The sequence below is a fragment of the Sorghum bicolor genome, chromosome 2, assembly GCF_000003195.3.
Source record: "Sorghum bicolor cultivar BTx623 chromosome 2, Sorghum_bicolor_NCBIv3, whole genome shotgun sequence".
Classification (NCBI taxonomy): domain Eukaryota; kingdom Viridiplantae; phylum Streptophyta; class Magnoliopsida; order Poales; family Poaceae; genus Sorghum; species Sorghum bicolor.
The window spans coordinates 76,987,739-77,011,616 of NC_012871.2; the positions used below are offsets into that span (position 1 = coordinate 76,987,739).

General features: G+C 45.4%; 5 protein-coding genes and 1 pseudogene across 6 annotated transcripts; 3 read left to right on the forward strand and 3 right to left on the reverse strand.

Annotated features, from left to right (window-relative positions):
- LOC8078580 (ETHYLENE INSENSITIVE 3-like 1 protein) lies at positions 4,028–6,298 on the reverse strand. Its single transcript, XM_002463366.2, has one exon. It carries the CDS (start codon positions 6,134–6,136, stop codon positions 4,295–4,297), a length of 1,842 nt encoding a protein of 613 aa, XP_002463411.2. The 5' UTR covers positions 6,137–6,298; the 3' UTR covers positions 4,028–4,294.
- LOC8074470 (triphosphate tunel metalloenzyme 3) lies at positions 9,868–11,372 on the reverse strand. The gene is made up of 2 exons (XM_002463367.2): positions 10,607–11,372; positions 9,868–10,248 (listed from the first exon to the last, which is right to left on the reverse strand). Exon 1 carries the CDS (start codon positions 11,273–11,275, stop codon positions 10,631–10,633), a length of 645 nt encoding a protein of 214 aa, XP_002463412.1. The 5' UTR covers positions 11,276–11,372; the 3' UTR covers positions 9,868–10,248; positions 10,607–10,630.
- Positions 10,909–11,630, reverse strand: LOC110432911. The gene has a single exon (XM_021454120.1). The coding sequence runs from the start codon at positions 11,562–11,564 to the stop codon at positions 11,265–11,267; it is 300 nt and encodes a 99-aa protein (XP_021309795.1). The 5' UTR covers positions 11,565–11,630; the 3' UTR covers positions 10,909–11,264.
- LOC8074471 ((+)-neomenthol dehydrogenase) lies at positions 11,758–14,539 on the forward strand. Its single transcript, XM_002461191.2, has 6 exons — positions 11,758–11,961; positions 12,519–12,566; positions 12,644–12,890; positions 12,983–13,060; positions 13,306–13,491; positions 13,622–14,539. The coding sequence occupies exons 1-6, from the start codon at positions 11,906–11,908 to the stop codon at positions 14,000–14,002; spliced, it is 996 nt and encodes a 331-aa protein (XP_002461236.1). The 5' UTR covers positions 11,758–11,905; the 3' UTR covers positions 14,003–14,539.
- LOC110432330 ((+)-neomenthol dehydrogenase-like) lies at positions 17,763–21,699 on the forward strand. Of its 2 annotated transcripts, XR_002449751.1 has the most exons (7): positions 17,763–18,043; positions 19,498–19,539; positions 19,653–19,899; positions 20,011–20,088; positions 20,581–20,766; positions 20,875–21,317; positions 21,561–21,699. XR_002449751.1 is itself a non-coding variant. In XM_021452502.1 (6 exons), the coding sequence occupies exons 1-6, from the start codon at positions 17,853–17,855 to the stop codon at positions 21,253–21,255; spliced, it is 1,125 nt and encodes a 374-aa protein (XP_021308177.1). In that variant the 5' UTR covers positions 17,763–17,852; the 3' UTR covers positions 21,256–21,511. The 2 variants fall into 2 exon arrangements, 1 of the variants encoding a protein (XP_021308177.1); XM_021452502.1 differs by lacking the exon at positions 21,561–21,699 and having other exon boundaries at positions 20,875–21,511.
- Positions 21,546–22,501, forward strand: LOC8078581 (annotated as a pseudogene).

A 23,878-nucleotide genomic window follows, 5' to 3' on the forward strand; every position in this document is an offset into this window, starting at 1 on the left:
TAACAATAACCTTACATGAAACACTAGCACTATTTAGGGACCTCTCTATTAAGAATGGAATCTCAGAAACATACCACGTGGCAAGTTAATTATTCTTTTAAACATCAAAGCCTCTATTGGAAGCAAAGAGGAAAAATAAAATGGATCAAAGAGGGAGAGGTAGGAACAAAATTCTTCCATGCTCACGCAACCATGCATAAAGCAAAGGAGAGATACAACTTCATCCTTCCAAAATGAGCATGGAGACAGTTTCTCTAATCAAGGAAATAAATTTGAGTTGCTATAGTCTTTTTTCAAACAAATTATAATTTGACAGAGTTCGATATGACTTAAGCAACTCAGTCAACCAATCAACCCCTTTCTTCGAGTTTTGAGGTCTTATTTCAAAAGCTATTGTCTAGGAATTGACGTCCTTGCTTTCATATGATCATATAGCACCAGATGCTTTCCGCTAGTCCTAGGTTCATTTCATCATGTGATAGTAGAAACGATAACTCCATGGTAAAGAAAGTTGGCTTGATTAGGGGGTATTGATTCAGTTTGGGATGTACTATCCCTTGGTGGGGGCACCAACGCCACACATTCACCATTTTCCTTTGTTATTGTGGGCACCAAAATTTCTTTGGGGACTTTTTTATTAATAAGGTTTTGTTCAGTTTGGTGAGGATTGGAGATGGATTAAGAAAGACAAATAGAACAAAGAGGATTAAAGTCGTGTCTGGTCTGTGGCCTATAGGAACCAAGCCAAATACTGGCCATAGCCAGTCTGAGGAAATATAAAAACAAGACCAAAAATAAGTTGTTTGGTTTGTAGCTATGTCAAAATATGGACATAGATAGGCAAAATGTACATCCATACCAAAAATCGGCACAATGTGAGTATGGTGTGTGTGGACTGAATCATAAATTAGACAAAAGGTTTAGTAGCTACCATCATCTAAAGTTTCATCATCTTAGAATCTCGATCCATGTTCACCTAATGGTGGCATGGCATCTCATCCTCAAGAATGAACTTTTGAAGTTTTCTTTGAAAAGCTACACCATTTATGACCATGTACTAATTTATTGTTTTTTTGGCTTTTAACTCTAAGGCCTTATTTAGTTCAGAATTTTTTTAGATTTAGCTACTATAATACTTTTGTTTAGCACTTTTGTTTGATCAAGTACTGTAACTCCCTGAAGTCTCCAAACTCCTAACTCCCTGAAGTCTCCAAACTCGATCATAGGTGTTGACGTTGTGTCGCTGCATCGTGGAGTGCGTGTTGTGCTGTTGATCCGAGAGGTTTCGGCAGACGGCAGAGCAGGCCTCCCAATCAGCATATAGGGTCTTGTTAGTTTTCAAAAAAATTATAATTTTTTTCAGATTTTCCGTCACACCGAATATTACGGCACATGCATAAAACATTAAATAGAAATAAATAATAAATAATTACACGATTTATATATGTAACTTATGAGATGAATCTTTTAAGTCTAGTTAATTTATAATTATATAATATTTATCAGATACAAACAAAATTACCATTGTATCCATTTTGAAAAAGTTTTTGGACTGGCCTAGGGTATCCCATGTTGCGGCGCCACCGTACTGTTTTGGTGGCCTGTCGTGTCGTGTCAGTCAGGTCAGGTGAAAGGTCCTCCTCGTCACCGTCACCGTCCCTCTCGCTATGCTGTTGCTGTTGCTGTTCCATGATAGTGGGGAGGCGAAGCGAGGCGGCGGCGGCGGCTAGACGGCGAGCGTCCAACACGACGGTCGATCCATTTCGTCGAGCACCTGCATCAAGCACAGGAGACCCTTTTGTGCTCGTGAAGGGACGGCCTTTACGTCAGGAAAAGGCGCCGTGGCCTTTTGTGCTCTCCTTTGACAGATCACAAAGCTGCAAAGATGACCAATAATAAAAAGATAATAATAACGCTATTTCAGTCCCTTTCGAGGCTGCACAGGAAATCATACTTTAAAAAACAACCATTGGCACTTAGCCTGCAAACGATTTTCTGAATCATCCAAATCTCGAATCTTATCTACTCCCTTATTAGTACTGAAATACAAATACAAAGGGCTTGTTTGGCACAGCTTAACTTCACTAGTAAAGCTGTTTTTTAGAAAATAGTTTCATGAGTGACTTTCTAGATGAAGCTGAACTGTTTTGGAGAAAGTGTTTGGCAAAATAGCTTCACCAACTACTTCATGCATAGTTGAGAGAGAGAAATGAGGGAGAAGCTGCAATAAGCTACTTTTTTCCAGCTTCATCCAACTTATGTCTTTGTGAGAGGAGGGAAAAAACAGCTTCACCCATGAAGCTGTTTTGGAAATAAGTGTTTGGCAAAAAAAAAAAACAGCTCACGACAGCTCATGAAGCTGTTGTGAGCTGTACCAAACAGGCCCAAACTATCATGTCATCTTCGACAATGCACAAGCCTTCGTCGCCAATTGGAAATTGCAGTTTAGGGGAGAAATTGGCATAGTATGCGCCAAAGCCAAAGAAGAGAAAAACCTTTTACTATGTCATCTTTGGAGAGATAGCCTTGTGTAAAGTTTACTACCTTTTGTTTTCTTTTCTTTATTTGGCCTTGGAGGCCCTGTAACCTGTACAGAGCTCATTCTTTCATTTAATAGAAAAGCAAAAAAAAAATATAGGTAGGGGTCTCCTCGATGACACGTTCAAAAAACAAAGAATCTAATATTTAAATGTTTTAAATTACAAAGTACTCTAGATTACTGTTCATCCATAGATATCTACTTTAAAACTATGGATCTTATGTGGCATAGCTCCACTTCATCAGTGAAATCATTTTTGGCTTCATCTATAGAGTTGCATCCGTTTAATAGATCGTTTGCCAAAATAGCTTCACGTTGCTTAAAACATACTCTCACAAAACAAACCATGTAGGGCCCACATAGGCAGGTGAAGCCACTATTTTCAGTTCCCCCCTCCACATATCCTTTGTAATAAGGGGATCTTTGGGTGATTATGTTTTGTTTATCCCATTTGACATAAAATAGCTCAAACAATTTCAGTCGTTAAATAGGGCCTAAAAAGTACTTAGCTAGACTTGTGACACGTCACACATGGTTCCTTTTCCCCGCATCGTCTTCAACTTCTCGCGCTCCATCGCAACCGCCCCTCCTAATTTGGTTTCGGCTGGTGCCATGTCACCTCCGTCGCCGCCCTCGCTAATGTTAATCCCCTCCTCCTCCTCCTCCACTACCAAATTCACTCATCGCAGGCACCGTCCAACTAGCCGGTCCCACTAACCGAAGTATGACATCCCTCGTCCTCTGTCATCTCAATGGCCACTGCCGCCAGTTGGCGACCTCCACAAAAGCCCCCTTTACAGCTAGAGAACACACCAAATCTCAAACCCCGAAACCCAAACCACTAACCTAGCACGACTCGTTAGATTTGCTCAATTCATCATCGTCGAAGGGCTCATGGTCACCGATGGATCCTTGGCTGCCATGGTTTTTGAGGGTGTGAGAGGCTGGCTAGGGCTCGATGAATTTCCCTCCTGACTACCCCCCATTTAGAAAGTTAGGATCCTAGAGCTTATGTTGGTCGCCCTTTTCTGACACAGGCGTGTTTGTATCCTAAGGATCAGAGAGTTGGAGAGTCGTGTGAGTTGGTTGAGTTAGTGTGAGCGTGCTCGCTGGTTTTTTGGCTGGCCTGGGGATGTGTTGTATGAGTTCTTCTCTATTATTTTCTCTTCTTATAATGATGCGCAACTCTCATGGGTTTTTCGAGAAAAAAAAGAAGAAAGAGGTCAGAGAAAGACGAGGACTGCGCGTGCCGGAGGAGAAAGGGTGGGTGGCATGGCTAGCTGGGTGCACTCCGTTAAATGCCTAACACAAAGTCTTTGCCTATTAAAAAAATAAGCTAGTTGATAACCGAATTAACTAATTAGTGAGAAAAAAATTAGTATTTTGCCACACTTTTATGTGGTCCTAAAATTGTTAGATATCTTCTGGCTTTCTGAGCTCATCCCATCTCATTTCCAATGGAGAATTTCCATTCAACACTCATACGTATACTCAATTCAAACGGCTGGTCCTGGATAGAATTTGATTAAGCTAAATAGGTTGAGCAAGATGGAAGCTCCCATTAAGAATGCGGTGGTTTATGGCTGGACGGTGGCATGAGCCATTGCCCATTTGCAGGCTTATACAATATACCCAAAATACAAGTCTGAAGAAAACTCACGAGGGGGTCTGCTCGTGAATTCTAATCCCTAAGATTAAGATTAAACTAACAAGCTCCATTGTCCATTCCATCCATCATCCATGATTCTGCCGCAGTCAGTAGAACCAATTGGCGTTGGATCCCGTGGACTTGTGCGGCTGTGGTTGCTGCTGCTGCACCTGCAACGCGCCGCCGTAGTGCGCGGCGCCTCCCGCCACGTTCAGGCCTGAGCCGAACCTCAGCTCCGGCGACGCGTCGTCACGGACGTAGAACGCCGCCGCGCCCTGTTGTATCACGTTGCTGATGGCGTCGCCAAACAGGCACGGCGTCGGATATGGACCGGGCACCTGCACGCCGGGGGCGGCCGTGTTCACGTTGCTCACCAGGCTCCTGGGCGCGCCGCCCACGTTGGCCTCGTACATGTCCATCAGCTCCGCGAGCGACCTCTGGCCGTCCACGGGCAGGTCGAAGTCCAAACCGCTGAGCGCCGCCGCCTGGCCGGTCGGGCCGAACGGCGCCGGGAAGACGGTCGCGGCGGCGGGCGGCGGCACGGCCGCGCCGGCGCTGTTGTTGAACTTGCACGAGTACTGGTGCGCGTTGCGCGCGTTCCGGTCCAGGAACCCGTGCGCGCCGCTGCTGTGCGGGCACCGCACGTTGCCGCAGGTGTAGGCGCGGAAGCTGCTGCCCAGCATCAGCTCCGGCTCCACGGCGCTCCTCTTCTGGAAGAACTCGGCGTCGGCGGCCTCCTCCTTCATCAGCGCCGCGGGCGCGGGCATGACGAACTTGGTGTGGCCCGCATCATCGTCCATGGCCGCCGCCGACGACGAAAGGTCCACGAACGACGCGGCGGCGTTGGAGGGTGGCTGGTGGTTCCGGCCTGTGTCTTCGCCGTCGGCGCCGTCGACGTCGTACTCGCCGGAGCTGGCGCAGAACGGGATCGTCGCGGCGGAGGACGGTGCCGGGCGGGCACCGGGGTGCAGCTGGAGGTAGAGCTCCTCCTCCTGCCTGAGCACGGCGAGCCACGTGACGATCTCCCTGGCGGTCATCTTGTCCTGCAGGCACTTGGACTGCCGGACGAGGCGGCGCGCCTTGTCGACGTCGGGGGACATGTGCTTGATGACGGCGGTGAGCACGGCCACCTTCCAGGCCTTCTTGAGGTCGTGCGGCTTCTTGTACGGCGGCGGGCCGAGCTCCCCCGGCACGGCGGCCTGGGGCCACCACGGCGGCGAACGGCCCTTCTCGAGCGGGAACCGGCGCTGCGGCGGGTCGCAGTGCTGCATGAGCGCGGAGAGCAGCGAGCCCAGCGTGGTGTCCTGCAGCTCGTGCAGGGAGTGCGGGCCCGCCAGCGCGTTGGGGGCCATGCCCCCGCCGCCGTCTCCCGCGGCGGCGGTGGCGGCGCTGTCGGCCTGGTACTTGGCGGCGGCGGCGGGCCCGTTGCGGTCGAAGCGGACCTTCTCCTTCCACCAGGCGCGGAGGTTGTCGGAGGCGCCGGTGACGGGCTTGCCGTTCTCCGGGATGATGCCGTAGACGAAGCCCTGCGCGTTGCAGACCTCCATCATCTTGAGCATGTACTTGAGGATCCCGTCCTGCGCGCGGGACATCTTCTTGCGCCGCGCCTGCTCCTGCCTGCTGCCGCCTCTGGCCTCCTGCTTGACGGCGGAAGGGCGGTCACTGATCTGCTGCTGCTGCTGCTCCTTGAGGCGCCTGAGCCGCACGCGGTCCCGCCACATGCGTCGCTCCAGCTCCTCGATGCCGTCCGCGTCGTCGTCGCTCATCATCATCATCATCTCGTCCAAGGGGAAGGTCATCGCCATCGTCTCCTCGTTCGCCGGCGCCGGGCAGACGAGGTCGCCCTCTCCAAAGAAGCACTCGCCTGCCCCGAACCCGAACAGGGCCTTGTCACCCGCCGCCGCCATGCGTTGATCCAGCATCAGCGCTCCCCCTCCTCCCGCCATCATCACGCCGAGCGTAGAGGTAGCTATAGAGGTAGGGGAAGGCAGGCACGCACGCCACACGGGCGCGCGCGGGAGCTTTGCTACTTGTTGGTTGCGAGTAGTAGATGTGGAGTTGTCACGGGCGCGGCGGATCTATATATCGATCGGCCGCGGTGCAGGACGCGCAAGGTGACTCGTGTGAAAGCTGTGTATTTTTTAGGAGGTAGGAGAAGGAGACGTCCCCAAATTTGCATTGCATGGGCCGCGGTAATAGGAACTGAAATGACGTGTGCTCTCCCACATTTTTCACCATGGCCGAATTCACAAGTAGCTCACAAGCCGTTGTTGTTCGACGAAATGTTAGCGCCGTTATTAATTACTGACATAAAAATATCAGCTATACCATGAGCAAGGTTGTGATGATGATGGGTCCGCCGGTTGTAATAAACGCAATCTTGCAAGCATCGTGCAGTCCTCAGGTAGTAACATAGCCGCCCGCGAGCATAAGCATATATACAGCAGTCCGTGGGTGTCAACCTGCAGCACCGGCCACGGACTGGAACCGAGAAGAAGATTATATATACATATATGAACACCGAACACGCAGCAATGCATGTGCCAGTGGAAAAAATGAAACAAAGCTGGTCATCTAGAGTAGACAAGGACAAAGAGGGTATTATTGTGTTGTTGTTTTTAAAATAAATAAATAAAAAACAATACACGGCAGGTCCTACGGCCACATGCATGTGTCCCATGGCCATTGGCGGAGAAGCTGCGGTCCTGGGTCCTGCGAAGTGCGAAGGACTGGATTATTGTGGGAGATCTCGAATTATTATCCAGGTACTGTAGGCCACACACGTTAACTCCATCGGCTTTTAATCTCATGGCTATTATTGGTTGGTCTGATGATGGGCCTATTCTATCTGTTTGTGTCTGAGCAGATCAGGCCCACACTGCACTAATCTAACACCACCTCCCTTTCCGTCCTACGTACCATCAGGACGTCGACGTGCGTGCCTGCCTGTGAAGTGTGAAGCTGCTTGCTTTGCCTTGCCTTGCCTTGGTGTCGGCAGGGCCAGCAGGGCAGTGCAGCCAGCTGTGCGTGGTACGGTGTAGGGTATGTGCAGCAGAAGTAACATCGCTTTCAGCCTGAGGAGTCGAGTCGATCGAGTCGGCCATCGATCGGTATTCAGTAGTAGTGCCAACGGCAACCAGCAGATAGAGTAGAGAGCTGCCTCATCAATTCTCAAGAGCTAGCTAGCACCGGTGCAATTTTAATTTTAGTTAATCTGGATGCAGCCTTCCTAAGGTATATAGTATAGTATAGTATAGTATAACCCCAGGCCTTAAGCAACATACATTACCTTTGAGTTGAACCATGCATATATGCTGCGGCCATGCCAAGTGGATATAATTAAACTAGTCTGCAAGAGATCAGGACGGAGATTTGCACCAACGTGCGTGTCTGCTCCATCCATCCTTTGATGTGTTTGTTCATTCATTCAAGTCAACTAGCAGACCAGAGCCTGCTGCAAGTTGTAATCAACTATTAATAAATCATATATTATATACTCCTCTAATTAAGTGTTAGTATATATATAAAGTTAATAAATAAATGGCAGCAATGATCAGGTCAAATGCTTTACATATTATTATCAGTCTTTTCGCTGATGATGCCTCGTCTGATGTACTGTACTACACTATAGTATGAGCACTGATTTGTTTAGCCCAACTTGACTCCCTTGAAAGGCTCAGCTGACACTAATTTGATAACATTTCTTAATCTCTCCCTTTGTTTGAAACCAACATTTGATAATAACATTGTCAACGACGAATATATATAATCCTCTCACCCACCCACGCCATGTTTCCTGGGAGGGATCAACGCATGTAGCAGCGCAGCATGCAGCTCGCTCGATCGCTGCAGATATTGCACATGCATGCTGACATGCATGCCGATGATGATGGAATTCAGTTCAGTTTACAGATAACGGAGCCCTATTATTCCTTTCCTTCCTTCCTTCCATGCGCTTGCGGCTTCCATGGCTGGCCGGCCCGGTGCACCCAAGAACAAGAACAGCGCTGGCCGTTTAGGCACGCACATGCATGCATGCGTTGCCTTCGCCTTGCTCCCGGAGCTAGCGCACGCACAGGTTCAGTGAACGCCGGGGGCACGTGTAGGATCGGAGGAAGTGGCGGACGTGCTCCCTGGGCGTCAGACACGCCAGGATCTCATCGGATCACGGTGGATCCGGTTCCCGTCGGGAAACCTTTGGGACCTCGATCCCGCTTGCTTGCATTTGCATTGCTTCAGATCGAGTTCGTTCAGAGCTCCCAGTGCACTGCATCTGCAGTTCTGCATGACTGAATAAGTAGTAGGACGTACTACTACTGGTTGCCATGCGTGCAGTGCGGGCGCACGAAAAATTAAACCCGAGCTCCGTTGCCGTTGCTTGGATCCGGTGGCAAATCATCATCAGCATTCACCTGTCCATGGTCACATAATTTGGGACCAGCTCTTTCTTTTTCTGTGCGAGAGAGAAGCATCTCGTACCCTGTCTTCAGACTTCAGAGACACGCACTCCAGGCACGTTCAAAACCGCTAGTAGCTTTCAAGGACTTTTCTCGACCCAACAATTGAAGAGAATTTCTACATTAACTGTAATAATGTCACGGAGAGCGATCTTTCGGTTAAAAAAAAACTCTATGATCGTTTTGCTGAATTTTGGCTTATGCTAAAATGCTGTGAGAGAGTATTGCAACTTATTGCTGAAGTAGTGCGGCAGCACGGGACGAGCCAAGCATTTGCTGTGGGCTTGGCCCATAATACAATGGCCGAGACACGGCCCGAAATGGAGCGCTTCCTACAGAAACGTTGACGGGCTCGGGGGGCCTCCTTTCCCTTCCCCGGCAGAAAAAACTTGTCAAATCCAACAGCAGAAAAAACCTGTCAAACACAGCAGTTCCAGTCGACGGAAGAACGTGTATAGCTTCCAAATGAGGTGCTGAGATGTGTATTAACAAACTTTGCTTGCTTTTGGTTGCAGCATTGACTCTTAGGTCCTGTGTGACAAAGCTCAGCTTTACTTTATGAGCAACTTTTTAAATAAAGCTGAGCTGTTTTAGAAAATTTATTTGACAAAACAGCTTCACCCAAGCAAAGAAATGGAGAAAAGAGTTAAGATAAGCTAATTTTTTTCAGCTTCATTCCAACCCACGTATTTGTGAGAAAAGAAAAATAGCTTCCCTATGAAGCTGTTTTGAAAAAGAAGTGTTTGGTAAAAAAAAAATCACTCATGAAACTATTGTGAGCTATGTTAAACAAACTACATCTATCTCGGTCCATGATTATCCGTCTCCTATGTCCTATCAATATAATATTGCTCATGAAGCTACTAACTTATCACCACTATGTTTCAGAGAAAGAATAGTATTTTCACTCACAACAACAGATTAGCATCAGACGAAGTTTGCTCTCACAAGATAACAATTGTGAGCTACAAAATGAAGGTAGTAGGTGGTGGCATGGTGCGACAAGGGCTCTTGTACTGAAATAGCAAATTGGTAGACTACACTAGATGGGTTGCTCTGCCGCTAAGGATGCAATTTAATGAACTAAATGAAAAAAATAAGAGAAGAAATTATCAATTTGATTCATTAAATTAGGCTAGAGAAGAACTACGAATATCCATTTGAAGCACCATCCCCATCCGTATCTGCCCCAAAGGATTTTAGGTGAATTTGATGATGCTCAGTTTTTTTTTAAGGCTCAGGATTAAGTTCATTTGCCACAAAACAAAGATGCATTCAACAGCTCAAGAAGCGTTTCCAAACGCCAGGACACCGGTTCAAAGAACGCAAGGCAAGCCAAACAAGGCCACCAAACCAGAAACGCCACAACTAACGATCTAATCCCTATTACATTGCAAAATTGAAGCATCTCTTGAACCACCAAAGGCTGAGCAATTGATTGATCCAATCCTGATGAATCCACATTCCACTTGATCCGCGGTGCTAAGCTTGCTTCGTTCTCCACCAGACAAACCACAATCTCCAGTTTGTACATCGGCAACCAACTTCTCAAGCAACCTTACCACCATAGCAAACACCTTTTTCATTCCGCTCCATGGTACTCCCTGAAAACACAAGGAATTACATAATTTTCAGATCACCCAAATAACTGCTGAAGTAACAATATTGCACACCATATATATTTTTATTAGCTATCCACAAAGAAGCCACAGATTCAAAATCAGAATCAGTCCCCACTACTTTGTCCAACCAACCAGAAATATATTTCCCAAACATGACTTGCAACACAGCACTGTAAAAACAAGTGTTCTCATTGCAGAACAAGCAAGTGGGATCATTCAATCAACTCTTCTTTTAGTTAGGTTATCTGAGAAGCCGCACTTATATTTTGTTATTATATAATCAAAGCGTCACAGACATCCAATTGAATTGAAGTTGGCCAATGCAGAGCCAAGGGAATACCAAGCACGGACTAGGTATGCCTAGTCAAGGAAGCAGCTTCCCTGCCATGAAGCAGGCGAACTTGTTACTCTGGGAGTACTCGTAGGGCACGCCGGCCACCGTGAGCAGGCGCTCCAGCACCTCCTTGACCCGGTCAGGCTCCGCCGTCTCGCACTCGAGCTCGTAGCTGGTGCCGAAGTCGAACCTCGTCTCGTCGAGCTCCAGCACTAGGCCGCCGCCGCCGTCCTCGAGCTCGTAGTCGTAGACGGCGCGCGTGTTCCTGAAGCCGCCGAGGCAGATGAAGGGCGCGTCGTCCCCTCCGACGCCGTACTCGGCGGCGACGAGGCGGATGATGGGGGAGTCGAGGCCGCCGAGGCGGGCGGGGTCGTCGGCGCAGGCGAGGGCGAGCGCGGGGTCGAGCGTCTCCTCGATCTCCTCGACGCGGCTGACGCCGGCGTCGATCCGCGGGCGGCGCTTGAGCGCGAGGACGGCGCGCAAGGGGTTGCGGTCGTCGGGCCCGTCGTAGAGGCGGACGCGGAGCGCGGCGGTGGCGGCGGCGAGCGTGCGCGCGGCGGCGTCGAAGAAGAGGTTCCGCTGGGCGTGGGTGCGGCGGAGGCGGGGCGCGAGGAACGCGGACAGGCGGCGGTGCGCGGCGGCGTCGGGGAGGCGGAGCTTGATCTCAACCTCCATGGGGAGGATTGTGTGGTCGAGGGGCAGGGCCCGGGGCTGGCGGGGTGGAGAGGCCGATGCCGATGCCGATGCGTTGCGCCTTGGACGGCGCGCCGTCGGGCGGTGGGTGGAGGAGGCGGAGTAGGGGGTTGGAGGTCTGCGGGCCAAGGACCGGGGACGGAGTGGTGTAGCCGGGCGGATCCTTGATGGTGGCGGCTGGGGTGCTCCCCGCGGCGGCGCGGCGGTGCTCTTCGAGCTCGTCGCGGTCGTCGGAGCAGAGCTCGATGCGGGTAGGGTTGCGGCGCAGCATTGGCGGATAGATCCAGACGATGAAGGGCGAGGAGGCTCCCCGCACTGGTCTGGTCCTCTCCTATTTTTCCTATATAGTACTGTACTTCTGGGCCCTTGGCGGAATAGCGAGCAGGGCCAAAAAGAGAGAAAAAAAAAAGCGACTTCTGGGCCCCCACCACCATACAAGGGGAGGGGACGGAGCAGGAACCGCGACTTCTGGGCCCAACACTCCTCTGCTCACCTCTACCCCCTTCCACCTCACCACTGGTCAACGAATGTGTCAGCCGCCGCTCTCAACGGAGCTCCACTCCTCCCCCATAGCAGCCACGGGTCGGTCCGCTCCGATCCCACCTCAACCTCATGGAGAAAGCTGCGCACGTTGCCGCCGGCGCGACGCAGGACTGGTGTCCGCACAGGTCGTAGCCCGAGCCCCCATCCTCAGTTCCTCACCCTCTGCTTCATCCTCAGTTCATGCTGTAGCTGTAGCTGTAGACGGCACTCTTATACATTCTTTCTGTGGTATATACGGGCGAAAGACAGTCTTTCCGTGGTCTGACCCAATGGTTTATGTGCAGTTTGAATGGTCATATATGTGTGCAAATTGTTGTGCCAGGTCATATAGGTCAACCAAAAGCAGTTGTATAGCAATCTGCAGTGCCAATTTTTCTAGTTCAGCATTCTGTTTTCCTTTCAGATCTCTTAGCGACAAGTCGACAACAACACATTCACATCCTTGTTTCCTAAAACAAAACATTTTTTTTACATAAAATGGATGAAAATAGAGAGAAGGATCCATGTAACATTGTGCCAATTTTGGGACCATGGGCCATACACCAAGATTAACGTTCTACGTTCCCACCTCCCGCTATTGCATCTCTAGCCTCTAGGTTTTTTTTTTTTTTTTTGACGAAATCTCTAGGTTTTTTTTTGCCGCTTCATCTAATGCAGCAACAAAAATCACATTCGTCCGCAGGCTTGACACAGTGAGGCATAACGACTCAGCTGAATTGATTCCCGAAAGGTAATTCTATTTACTTCTACAGCCATGCTGTTCTTTCGTGAATGAACATGGATGCTAATATTTGGTCAGTACGCCAGACTCGCGGTGGTCACAGGAGGAAACAAAGGAGTTGGCCTCGAAGTATGCCGCCAGCTTGCTCACAAGGGTGTGACAGTTATCCTTACAGCAAGGGATGAGAAACGAGGAAAATATGCTGCTGAGACCCTTCGCCGTGAATCCGAACTCCCAAACATAATCTTCCATCAGCTTGATGTCAGAGATGATGATAGTGTCACCACATTGGCCCGGTATGTCGAAAGAAGATATGGGAAGCTCGACATCTTGGTAAATCGTAGTCTACTCCTATTTTTGAAGTAAATGACATCACTTTGTGTTTTTTAGTACACACATAATTGATGATGTGATGGGTGATACAGGTGAACAATGCAGCTATTTCAGGAATTGTAGCAGATGAGGAAGGCCTGAAAGCTCTCAACATTGATGCAGAGACATGGGTACTTAGATTGTTCTTTAGCTTTTGGCAGCTTATCTATTGATGCTGTTTACTTTGGGATCAGAATACATCTGCAGTCTTTTGGAGTCAGAATCTCACTATATGATTTGATTACTTCTTGTTTTTCTGTATTGTGTCAGTGGGATTACTGTTTGTTTTTTTCATTATGGTTATAAATACCATGTTATTGGTAATACTGCAACCAATGATGACTGCTTCGGTCACTCATAAATGTTTTTGTTTCAGACATCTGGCAGGGCGGCTAATCATCTCAAAGAAGTATTCCAGAATACCAGTGATGAGGCATTTAACTGTCTCAATACCAATTACTATGGATGCAAACGGGTAACAGAGGCTCTTCTTCCACTTCTGAAGCTATCTACGTCAGGCGCAAGGATTGTCAATGCCTCCTCACTTGCGTCGGAGCTGAAGGTGCATCATCTATATTTGTTTTTCTCTTTTCTACCCTGAAACTCCTGAATTTGTGCACGAACAGAGAAGATATCTATGTTACCCACCCTCATTCATTGTAGCTTATGCATGCATTTGATATTGTTGCTAGAGAATGCCAAATGAGAAGCTGCGAAACGATTTGAGCAACATCGACATCTGGGATGAGGACCGGATAGAAGCAGTGCTGAACACATTCCTGGAGGACCTGAAGAGCGGGCGACTTGAAGAGGCTGGGTGGCCCATGATGCTACCAGCCTACAGTGTATCGAAAATGGTCATCAATCTCTACACCAGGATCATGGCAAGGAGGTATCTGGAGATGCGCATCAACTGTGTGCGACCTGGCTTTGTCAAGACGGACATCAACTGGAATCTGGGGGTCCTGACGCCTGAACAAGGTGCAAGAGGGCCCGTCATGCTAGCTCTGCTCCCTGATGATGGACCAACTGGGTGCTATTTTGATCAGACAGAAATGGTGAACGTGTGGTGATCAAACGGTTGAGTGGTCCCATTGTTTCCCAGTTTGTATGACATTATTTCCCAGATTATGTGAGAAGAGGCATATTCAGATCAGTTTAGGACATCATGATCAGATAACCAGACGCTCGGTAAAATCTTCTCATGGTTCAGGGTATGCTAATGATTTGCTGGAGCAATTAGTGTTGTTTGGTTTCCATATATCGATGCTGCAGTCGGAGTAACCTTTTTTTCAGGGGGTGGGGGTGGGTGTTTATTTGGATTTAAACACCAATAAAGAGGCGCCATGTCCTGTTCGTTTGGCTACAAAGTTATAGCTGAAAGTACTGATGACAGAATCGGCAGATAAGTTCAAACGAACAAGCCAAGATGGTTGATACTTATTTGTTGTGAGAGAAAAACACTGTATCAGGCTTGATAAACCGTGCCGATATATTCTTATGTTGGGATTGGCTAAGCATTTCCTAGGTAGATGCTGCACCCGATTGTATTTCACTGTTTTGTCGTTGCTATTTAGCCTAATTAATCTATTATTAGCATATGTTTACTATAGTTTTACTGTAACATCATATTATCAAATTATAAAATCTGTGTATTTAATTATTCTTAGCGTATACTATTTCATGCATCTATCCAAACATCTAATGGGATAGAGTAAATTTTAGAGGAGGAAACTAAATAAGGTTTGTGCGCACTTATCCTTATTTCTTATCCGGTTCCAACCAAAATAATACTCTTCGTATCCATAAAAAAAAGTCGTTTAGAATAATAATATGGTCTCCAAAGTCTTCTAACTCTTTATTTTTATAAAAATATTTATTAAAAAGTGGTATATTTTTTTTATGAAACTATTTTTCAAAACAATCTATTTATATAGTTTTCATATTTTCAAATTCAACAATTTAAAAGTTGTTCATAATTTATATTTTTAATGTTTGACCCAAAGTCTTATAAAAACAACTTTTCTACGAGCACAGGGGGATTACGTAGCTCTAGCCCCGTCCGAGCCCCGTTCCGTTTCCCCTGGAAAATAAAAGAAAGGAAATTCTCCGTGAAAAAAAACACGTCGACGTTCCGGAGCTCCAGCCATCACGTACCTAAAGAAAGGAAAATAGAAAAAAGTAAGAAAAAACAAAATAAGGAAATAAAAAAATAAAATAACGAAAATGAGTGCAATGTCGGGAATACGAGAGATACGTACCGAGCTGCTATTTTCAAAAAAAAATATAGAGAAAAGGAATTAAGAAAAGTACAATAAGGAACAATAAAAAAGAATTTTTTTTCCTAATATATAATTGTGAAACAACCTTTCGTACAAGATTTTTTGATGGATCCCCACGTCTTTTTTTTTCGTGTGCAACTACCTTTCATTCAAGTTTTTTTTCTTTTCTTTTTTTGTTTACTTTTCTAAAGTATCTCACGTGCTATTATATAAAAATATAGGTATAGATACAATATTATGAGAATTTGAACTTTGGCACTTCTTGTAAAAAAACTTTGGCTCTTCCTTTTTTTTGGTATCATTATTTTGGTCTAGCCTCCCTAACTAACTGTAGGCTTTTTTATAGTGACAGACATGGAACAGTATGTAAGACATACATGTAAGATTTGTTACCTCGTTCAGTTCGTGAAATTTTTTAATTTCGCTACTGTATCATTTTATTTGTTTGTAGCAAATATTATCCAATCATAGACTACTAGGGTCAAAAGATTCGTCTCGCGATTTACAGGCAAACTGTATAATTAGTTTTTATTTTCGTCTATATTTAATGCTTTATGCATGTGCCGTAAGATTCGATGTGACGAATAATCTTGAAAAATTTTAGAAACTAGGACTTCTAATCCAAATAAAAAATTGTAACTCAATTAGGACTTTTTTTTTGCGTTCTCTTTTTTTCCATGTCGCAACTCTTCTTCTAGTGACTTTGGCAGATTCCCATGATTTTTTTTCTTTTTTTTCTTTTCTAGGGTCTCCCGTTTTATTATATAAACATCAAAAAAAATAAATAAAAAATAAATACAATATTATGAGTATTTAAACTTTGACCATTCTCTATTCCCATTTCTGATAAATAAATATTCTCACCACTAAATTATTGATGTAATTTTGATTAGGAATAAAACTTATTATTATTATAATCTAGATCAATGGATGGTCTAATTAAACCCTGAACTAAAATCTTAAGTAGTTTATTAAATTAATCAAAACAAATGTATCTTCAGGTTTGTACGCATGCACAATTTAACCAATAAAGGTTTTGACAACAACTAACTCCTTGTGACTCTAATGAAATATTAGGAATACATATTTTTTATAATGCCATGTAGAAGTCAAAGGTCTTCAACAACAACTAGCTCATTGCATATTTTAATCATATATCAAAATTACATATTTTTATGGATCCTAAAACCAAATAACTTGATACCTAATATATGCATAATATGAAAAATAAAGTTATAACATATTTACATGTAAAGATTTTTTTTGCTTATAATAGAGAAAAATGGTATCAAGGTTGTAGTTTAATTCAATGGAGCAAGCAAAGCCACGTTAACAAGATCACACAAAGGAGCGCTTCTGGCCTCCATACACAAAGCTAAATCTATTTTAGTGGCCGCAGCTAGACCACCAAAAGTTAGTCCACTTGTAGGCCTTTGACTCCGGCTGCAATCATAGAGCACTTTGCACGAAGCTAAATCAATCCACTTCTTCTTCTACTTTTAGTTGTACCTGCTCTCATACAAATCATGTTCAGTGCTCTCTCAGAGAAGCACTCTTCTCTATAACTTTGCACTCTGTATCTCTGCTAAAAGCCTCTTGCTGTTAATAATAAAGTTGTTTATTATCCAAAAAAATGGGCTCTTATATTATGGATGCCATAGTGATCATACAATAGATTATAGCTATTAAGTTTCCTACTAAGGATAACAAATAGATATGAACTATCAAATTCTATTTTTTTCATTAAAAATTGAGAGTTTTTTTCCTCCCGTTGCAACGCACTGGCATATTTGGTAGTAAAAATAAAGAGTGCAATGACAGGAATACGAGAGACATTAACTGAGTGACTGTTTTCATAAAAAGAGGAAAACAGAAAAAAATAAAAATAACTTTTAAAGGAAAATAAAAAAGAATAAAAATAATAAGGAAAATAAAAAAAGACAGTAAGGAATAAGAGTGCAAGGGTAGGAATAAGAGAGACACCTAATGAGCGGCTTCTTGTGAAAACATTAAGAGCGATAATAGTTTTGCAAAGCTATGATAGTTTTACAAAGCCACTCTTGGTGGTGACAAATCTAATTTTCTTGGACGATTAAAGATGGTGCCGGGCACGGCCACGGTGAAACGATTCTATCATCAATGCCCATTTCCCGCAGCCTAATCCTACTATAGGTGGCCTACATGCGGGAGGTATGGTAACATGTGCTTACGCCTCGTTTAGTTCCACCTAAAATTTAATTTTTTTTAAAACGCCACATCGAATCTTTAATATTAAATGTAGACAAGAACAAAAACTAATTACATTTATCTGTAATTTGCGAGATAAATCTTTTGAGTCTAGATAGTTTGAATAATAATTATTAAGTATAAATGAAAGTGTTATAGTGGCTAAATCTAAAAAGCTTTTCACAACTAAATAAGGTCTTATTATTTCTGTTAAGGAGTAATGTTTGCAGCTCTGGTCCTGCACCAATGTAGACGTAGCTGTCTTCGTATGACGTACGAACATATATATCTGCAAGTATAAACACTCGAAGATCCGGCGGCTAAACTCGCCGTCAATTGTGCGCTCGACTAGCCTACCACTACCACACTCCCGCACACGGTCGTCCCAACCCAACCGGCGACGGGCGACCCAGATATGCGCCACATCGGGGTCGGGGCGTCCGCGAGCTCGCCATGTACGGTCCGCGTCCGTCCCTGCGGCCTGGCTCCGCCATTATCCCCCTCCTGCGTCCAGCTCCAGCAACTGGTCACCTTCCCTGCCACACCATTGGAACGGCACGCGCGAACGGCCGTGCGGACGACAAGGGCATCGCCTCCGCATCGCAGGTTTGCGTCCTCTCTCCGAGTCACATCCCTGACGCGCGCGCGTCGCTATATGTGCTATGGCTATGCCCCGTTTTGTTAATTTCCGCATGGATCTATTCATTCTATTGTCCTGCACATGTACTCTCCTCACGCTATGTAGTGTCGATTCTCTTTTGAACAAGATGGTGCTATTTCCCTATACAAATGTCTGCACTCTCTGAACATGGCTTTTGGATAAGATAAATTGCAATTTGGATTTAGATTTCGGTCATTAGTTTGCACATATGGACAAGGGAGACTGTTGAGTACAATGTACATCCATCCTGTAATGTAACCAACACATGTTTCCACATGAATACTTTCTTGCTATCTTGCCTAATTTGCCAGTGCATACATGTCGCCCACTCTTGCCACTGGAGTGTTCAGTCGGTTAGGCACAAGCAGTTGTTAATCTTTCCATGTCTTTTTTGTCAGGTTATTTCAGCTTTGGTCCACTCCCCTCAATGGGAAAAAATAGACAATTGGCGATGGTTTTCTGTAAGCATTGAGACACTGCCACAGTGGGCACAAATTAGAGTGCCATTCTAGATTCATTACAAATTAGAGACATTTTACATTTATTTACTTTTGAATTTGTAAGCATATAGGCACTGGGTGCAAATCAAAGTTTTTTTAAAAATTAATTAATTTTGAACATTTGCTTTCTTAATGAAAAGCCATTTTATTTTCTTTTATGACTTGGAGTCATTTTGTAGTATAACTTATCTCCTATGTAGCCATGAGGGATAAGTGCAGCATCATTAATTTTTTCCATCTTATAAACTTCTATCTATAGTACTAGATAAACTAAATATCTGCCTGTGCTAAGTACATGGTTCTTGTGCTCTAGATTAATATTATTATTGCTTTATGTTATAAGGGAAACACATAATTAAAGTTGCATGCCTACCTACTAGTCAATTTTCTTCACATGATAGCACAGCCCGCAGCTGCACTTTTATGACCCTTATTTTATTTTATTTTGTTTCCTTTTATGGTTTTATCTGATGCATCAAAACTCATTACCCCACATGCTTGAGTTGCATTTGCATCTCTTAAGTGTTTTTTTCGGAATTCATCCAAAAAAGGTGTTTTGAACTGTTTTATCATTGTCAAGTTATTTCAAGTTGTTCTACTCCCCTTGATGGAAAAAAAAACTATCAAATCTGTGATTTGATGATGACTTTCTGCAAGTATTGAGTTAGAAATTAGTGTACATTTTTAGATATTCATTACTATTACAGTAGTACCTTTTACAACTTTTGAATTTACCTTCTACATATCTAGAAAAACCAAAACATCTTATAATTTGGAATGGGGGAAGTATTTTGTAATGTACGTGGATCTCACAGTTTTTTTTTGAAAGATGTAACTTTATTTTTATGAGCCTTTATTATTTTATTATTATCTGATGAACCAAACTTCATACTCCTCAGGCTTGATCCAGTGAGCCGTGAGCATGAAACAAAACTGGAAAGGTGATTTTTTCCATGCACTGTAATTCTGTAAATGACATTCCATTTTCCCCTTCTAATCTAAAACTCTATATAAACAAGGATGTTAAATTGACTCATTGTGGTCTGTACCTCAGGCTTGCAGTAGTCACTGGTGGAAACAGGGGAATCGGCCTGGAGGTATGCCGGCAGCTTGCTGCACAGGGCATAATGGTCATTCTCACAGCAAGGGATGAGAAAAGAGGAAAAGACGCAGTCGAATTCCTCAGGCACGAATGCAACCTCTCCAACATTATCTACCGTCCACTGGATGTCCTAGATGATGATAGTGTTGCCTCATTAGCCCAGCATATTGAGAGCAGATATGGGAAGCTTGACATTTTGGTAAAATGAAGTCTTTCTGTTAGCAGCCGAGCACATATCAAGTTTCTCTCACTATCCTACTGGTTTGGTTTGAGAACTTATGAATGAGTGTGAAGTCGTTGATGCATGCAGGTGAACAATGCAGGAGTGGGAGGAGTTGTCGTAGACCAGGATGGCATGAGAGCTCTCAATATTGATCCTCACACATGGGTATGTAGACAGACTCTTCTTGATTATTAAGATGTATGATTGTAAATATCTGAATTTTGGTGCCATAATATCCATACACACTTCCAGTTGTTTGCTGTCCACAAGACCTACAAATAGCATTAGTCACCTAGATTAAAATTGAGAGTCTATGGTGTGATTTTATGGCTTTACGATCTTAATTTATCAGGCTGATTCTACGATTCTATTAATCTGATTCAGGATCACGATTTTAGCAAACATGGTCACCGCCACCAATCCAAATTCTGACGAGCTTTTCATTCCTTCAAAAAAATTTTTCCCTAAACGAGGGTGATCCCCCATTTCCATTATGAAATATAACGTAAATACATCAGCATTTGCGATGTTTGTAGATCGAGATAGCTAAAGAAGGTTTACCAGAGTATCACCAACCCTTGGTAAACATACCCGCGACGACTTAACACTACACCACAGTTAAGACTTTTCATTTGTTCAATGCCACTATTATTGCAGTTATCAGGTGCAGCCGCCAATCTGCTGGAAGGTGTGGTCCTGCAAACCTATGATGGAGCTGTAAAATGTCTCAACACAAACTACTACGGAATCAGACGGGTGACCGAAGGTCTCCTTCCCCTGCTGAAACAATCTTCGTCAGGAGCAAGGATCGTGAACACCACCTCACTTCGGTCAGAGCTAAAGGTAACTATACCCTACTAGGTTCTCTAAACTAAACATGCTAGCTAGCTAATGTTGTGTTGTGTGCACAACGAACGAACGAACTCTGCCACCACACCACACTGACATCAGAGGATGCCGAACAAGAAGCTACGGGAGGAGCTGCGCGACGCTGGCTCCTGGGACGAGCAGCGAATCGAAGCTATGCTGGACGAGTTCCTGGAGGCCCTGAGGCGTGGGCGGCTGGAGGAGGAGGGGTGGCCAACGATGCTGCCGGCGTACAGCGTGTCCAAGATGGCGGTGAACCTGTACACCCGGATCCTGGCGAGGCGGCTGCCGGAGATGCGCGTCAACTGCGTGCACCCAGGCTTTGTCAGGACAGAGATCAACTGGAACACAGGCGTCATCACGACAGAGGAAGGCGCCAGGGGAGCCGTCAAGCTCGCGCTGCTCCCCCACGATGGCCCCACCGGGTGTTACTTCCATCAAACGGAGCTTGGGATCGCTTGGTGACCAAGTCACAGGTGTACGTACACAGGTGTCGCCCAGTGCGTGTATCATTATCTGAGGATCACGTATGTGTCTATCGGAGAATGCCAGTGCTTATCTATTGATGCTGTTTACTTTGGGTTCAGAATGCATCTGCAGTCTTTAGGAGCCAGAATCTCATTATATGATTTAATTACTTCTTGCTTTTTTGTATTGTGTTGTGTCACTGGAATTACTGTTTGTTTTTCTCATTATGGTTATAAATACCAGGTTATTGGTATACAACCAATGATGAGTGCCTCGGTTATTCATAAATGTTTGTGTTTCAGACATCTGGCAGGGCTGCTAATCTTCTCAAAGAAGTATTCCAGAATACCAATGATGAGGCATACAACTGTCTCAATAGTCAATACAAATTACTACGGATGCAAACAGGTAACGGATGCTCTTCTTCCCCTTTTGAAGCTATCTACATCAGGAGCGAGGATTGTCAATGCCTCCTCACTTGCGTCGGAACTGAAGGTGCATCAGTTGTATTTTTTTCCCCTACCCTTAAAGTACGAACAGAGAAGATATCTATATTACTCACCCTCATTCATCGTAGCTCATGCATTTGGTATTGTGGCCAGAGAATGCCTAATGAGAAGCTAGAGCAACATTGACGTCTGGGACGAGGACCGAATAGAAGCAGTGCTCAACACATTCTTGATGGACCTGAAGAGTGGGCGGCTAGAAGAGGCCGGGTGGCCATGACCACTATGATGCTACCAGCCTACAGTATATCGAAAATGGTCATCAATCTCTACACCAGGATCATGGCAAGGAGGTTAGGTATCCGGAGATGCGCATCAACTGTGTGCGACCTGGCTTTGTCAAGATGGGACATGAACTGGAATCTTGGTGTCTTGACGCCTGAACAAGGTGCAAGAGGGCCAGTCATGCGAGTTCTGCTCCCTGATGATGGACAAACTGGGTGATCAGACAGAAATGGTGAATGTGTGGTGATCAGATTGAATGGCCGTCGTTTCCGGTTTTGTATGGTATTATTTTCCAGAATTTGTGAGACGATAATGACACCTTCAGGTCCATTTATAACATCCTGAATTCATGATCACACCACATACACACGGTAATATGTCCTCATGGTTGAGGGCGTGTGATATGATTTGTTGAATTGTTGGTGCAGTTTCCATTTGTTTTTTATTGTTGTTGTTTTTGTTCCTGTTCCCACTTGGAATAATTTTTCAGTGTTTTGTGTTTTAAGCACCAATAAAGAGCTGTCCTCATCGAAAGCCAATCAGATTGAATCCTAAAAAAGAGATTGTTGGCGTTCTTATGTTGAGGTTGGCTTATAATACTCGTCTCTATAGTAGATGACTAGATGGTGCATAGATACTGTCATTGTATACTGTCATTGTATACAATCCTAAAAAAGAGATTGTTGGCAGTAGATGACTAGATGGTGCATAATACTCGTCTCTATAGTAGAGTACATCGTTCCTTCTGGCTTTTGCGTATTCTGTCATTGTATATATCCTTGCCTTGAAAAAAAGAAGAAGGAAAATACAGACCGGTGCGGTGATTGTAATAACACCCTACAAGTTGACGCCGCTCGCGTCGGTCGCCAGCAGCGGCACACGGCTGCGCACAATATTGATCCTAGCACATGGGTGTGTAGACTCTTGTTGACTTGAAGCATGTTTTCTTGAGTTGAGTTGTTCTTCCTCCCGCATCTTCAGGCATTGGATAGTAAGTAGTACAAGGTTAAGATGTATGATTGCAATTATCTGAATTTCGGTACCATAATATTCAGGTTCAGCGATTTTAACAACCTTTCGCTGGTCACCGCCGCCAACCCAAATCAGCAGCGAGCTTTTCATTGTTCAATGCCCTTGTGATTGCAGTTATCAGTTGCTGGAAGGTGTGGTCATACAAACCAATGATGGAGCTGTAGGATGTGTCAACACAAACTAGTACGGAATCAGACGGGTGACAGAAGGTCTCCTTCCCCTGCTGAAACAATCTTGGTCAGGAGCAAGGACTGTGAACACCACCTCACTTGGGTCAGAGCTAATGTTGTGTTGTGTCTTGTGTGCCCTGCACAAGAAACGAACTCAACTCTGCCACCACACCACAGTACGGTCACACCAGAGGATGCCGAACGCGAGGAGCTGGAAGAGGAGGGGGTGGCCGACGATGCTGCCGGCGTACAGCGTGTCGAAGTAATTAACCATGACGCCGGTCGCCGGATCCGGAGGAGGGCGCCAGGGGAGCCTTCCAGCTCGCGCTGCTCCCTCACGACGGCCCCACCGGGTGTTATTGCTTCCATCATCAGACGGAGCTCGGTCGCTCCTGGTCCTGGGTGTACGTACGTGTCGTGGCAAGTCACAGCAGGTACAGGTGTACGTACGTACGTACGTGTCGCCCAGTCCGGCCGTGTACCATTGTCTGAGGATCACGTACGTGTCGTGTCTATCGGACGGAGACGAGTTGAGCTTGAGCAGAGAGCCTACTTGGATCGTACGTGTTCACGCACGGATCATCATCGGCGGCGAGTAGGAGAGCAGGAGAAAGTCGAGTGCAAGCAGAGCAGCCAGTGAGCGCGGCGCAGCCATGTCGACGTCGAGGCAGGAGCAGCGAGGAGGCG

Excerpts from the sequence above, each read along its gene's own strand:
- LOC8078580 (XM_002463366.2), bottom strand. The coding sequence starts at position 6,136 with ATGATGGCGGGAGGAGGGGGAGCGCTGATGCTGGATCAACGCATGGCG.
- LOC110432911 (XM_021454120.1), bottom strand. The coding sequence starts at position 11,564 with ATGCTGCGCCGCAACCCTACCCGCATCGAGCTCTGCTCCGACGACCGC.
- LOC110432330 (XM_021452502.1), top strand. The coding sequence starts at position 17,853 with ATGCGCCACATCGGGGTCGGGGCGTCCGCGAGCTCGCCATGTACGGTC. Across the intron at positions 19,540-19,652 it reads CATGAAACAAAACTGGAAAG|GCTTGCAGTAGTCACTGGTG; the intron begins GTGATTTTTTCC and ends TCTGTACCTCAG. Across the intron at positions 19,900-20,010 it reads ATGGGAAGCTTGACATTTTG|GTGAACAATGCAGGAGTGGG; the intron begins GTAAAATGAAGT and ends TGATGCATGCAG.
- LOC8074471 (XM_002461191.2), top strand. The coding sequence starts at position 11,906 with ATGGAGAAAGCTGCGCACGTTGCCGCCGGCGCGACGCAGGACTGGTGT. Across the intron at positions 12,567-12,643 it reads GCTGAATTGATTCCCGAAAG|ACTCGCGGTGGTCACAGGAG; the intron begins GTAATTCTATTT and ends TCAGTACGCCAG. Across the intron at positions 12,891-12,982 it reads ATGGGAAGCTCGACATCTTG|GTGAACAATGCAGCTATTTC; the intron begins GTAAATCGTAGT and ends TGGGTGATACAG.
- LOC8074470 (XM_002463367.2), bottom strand. The coding sequence starts at position 11,275 with ATGGAGGTTGAGATCAAGCTCCGCCTCCCCGACGCCGCCGCGCACCGC.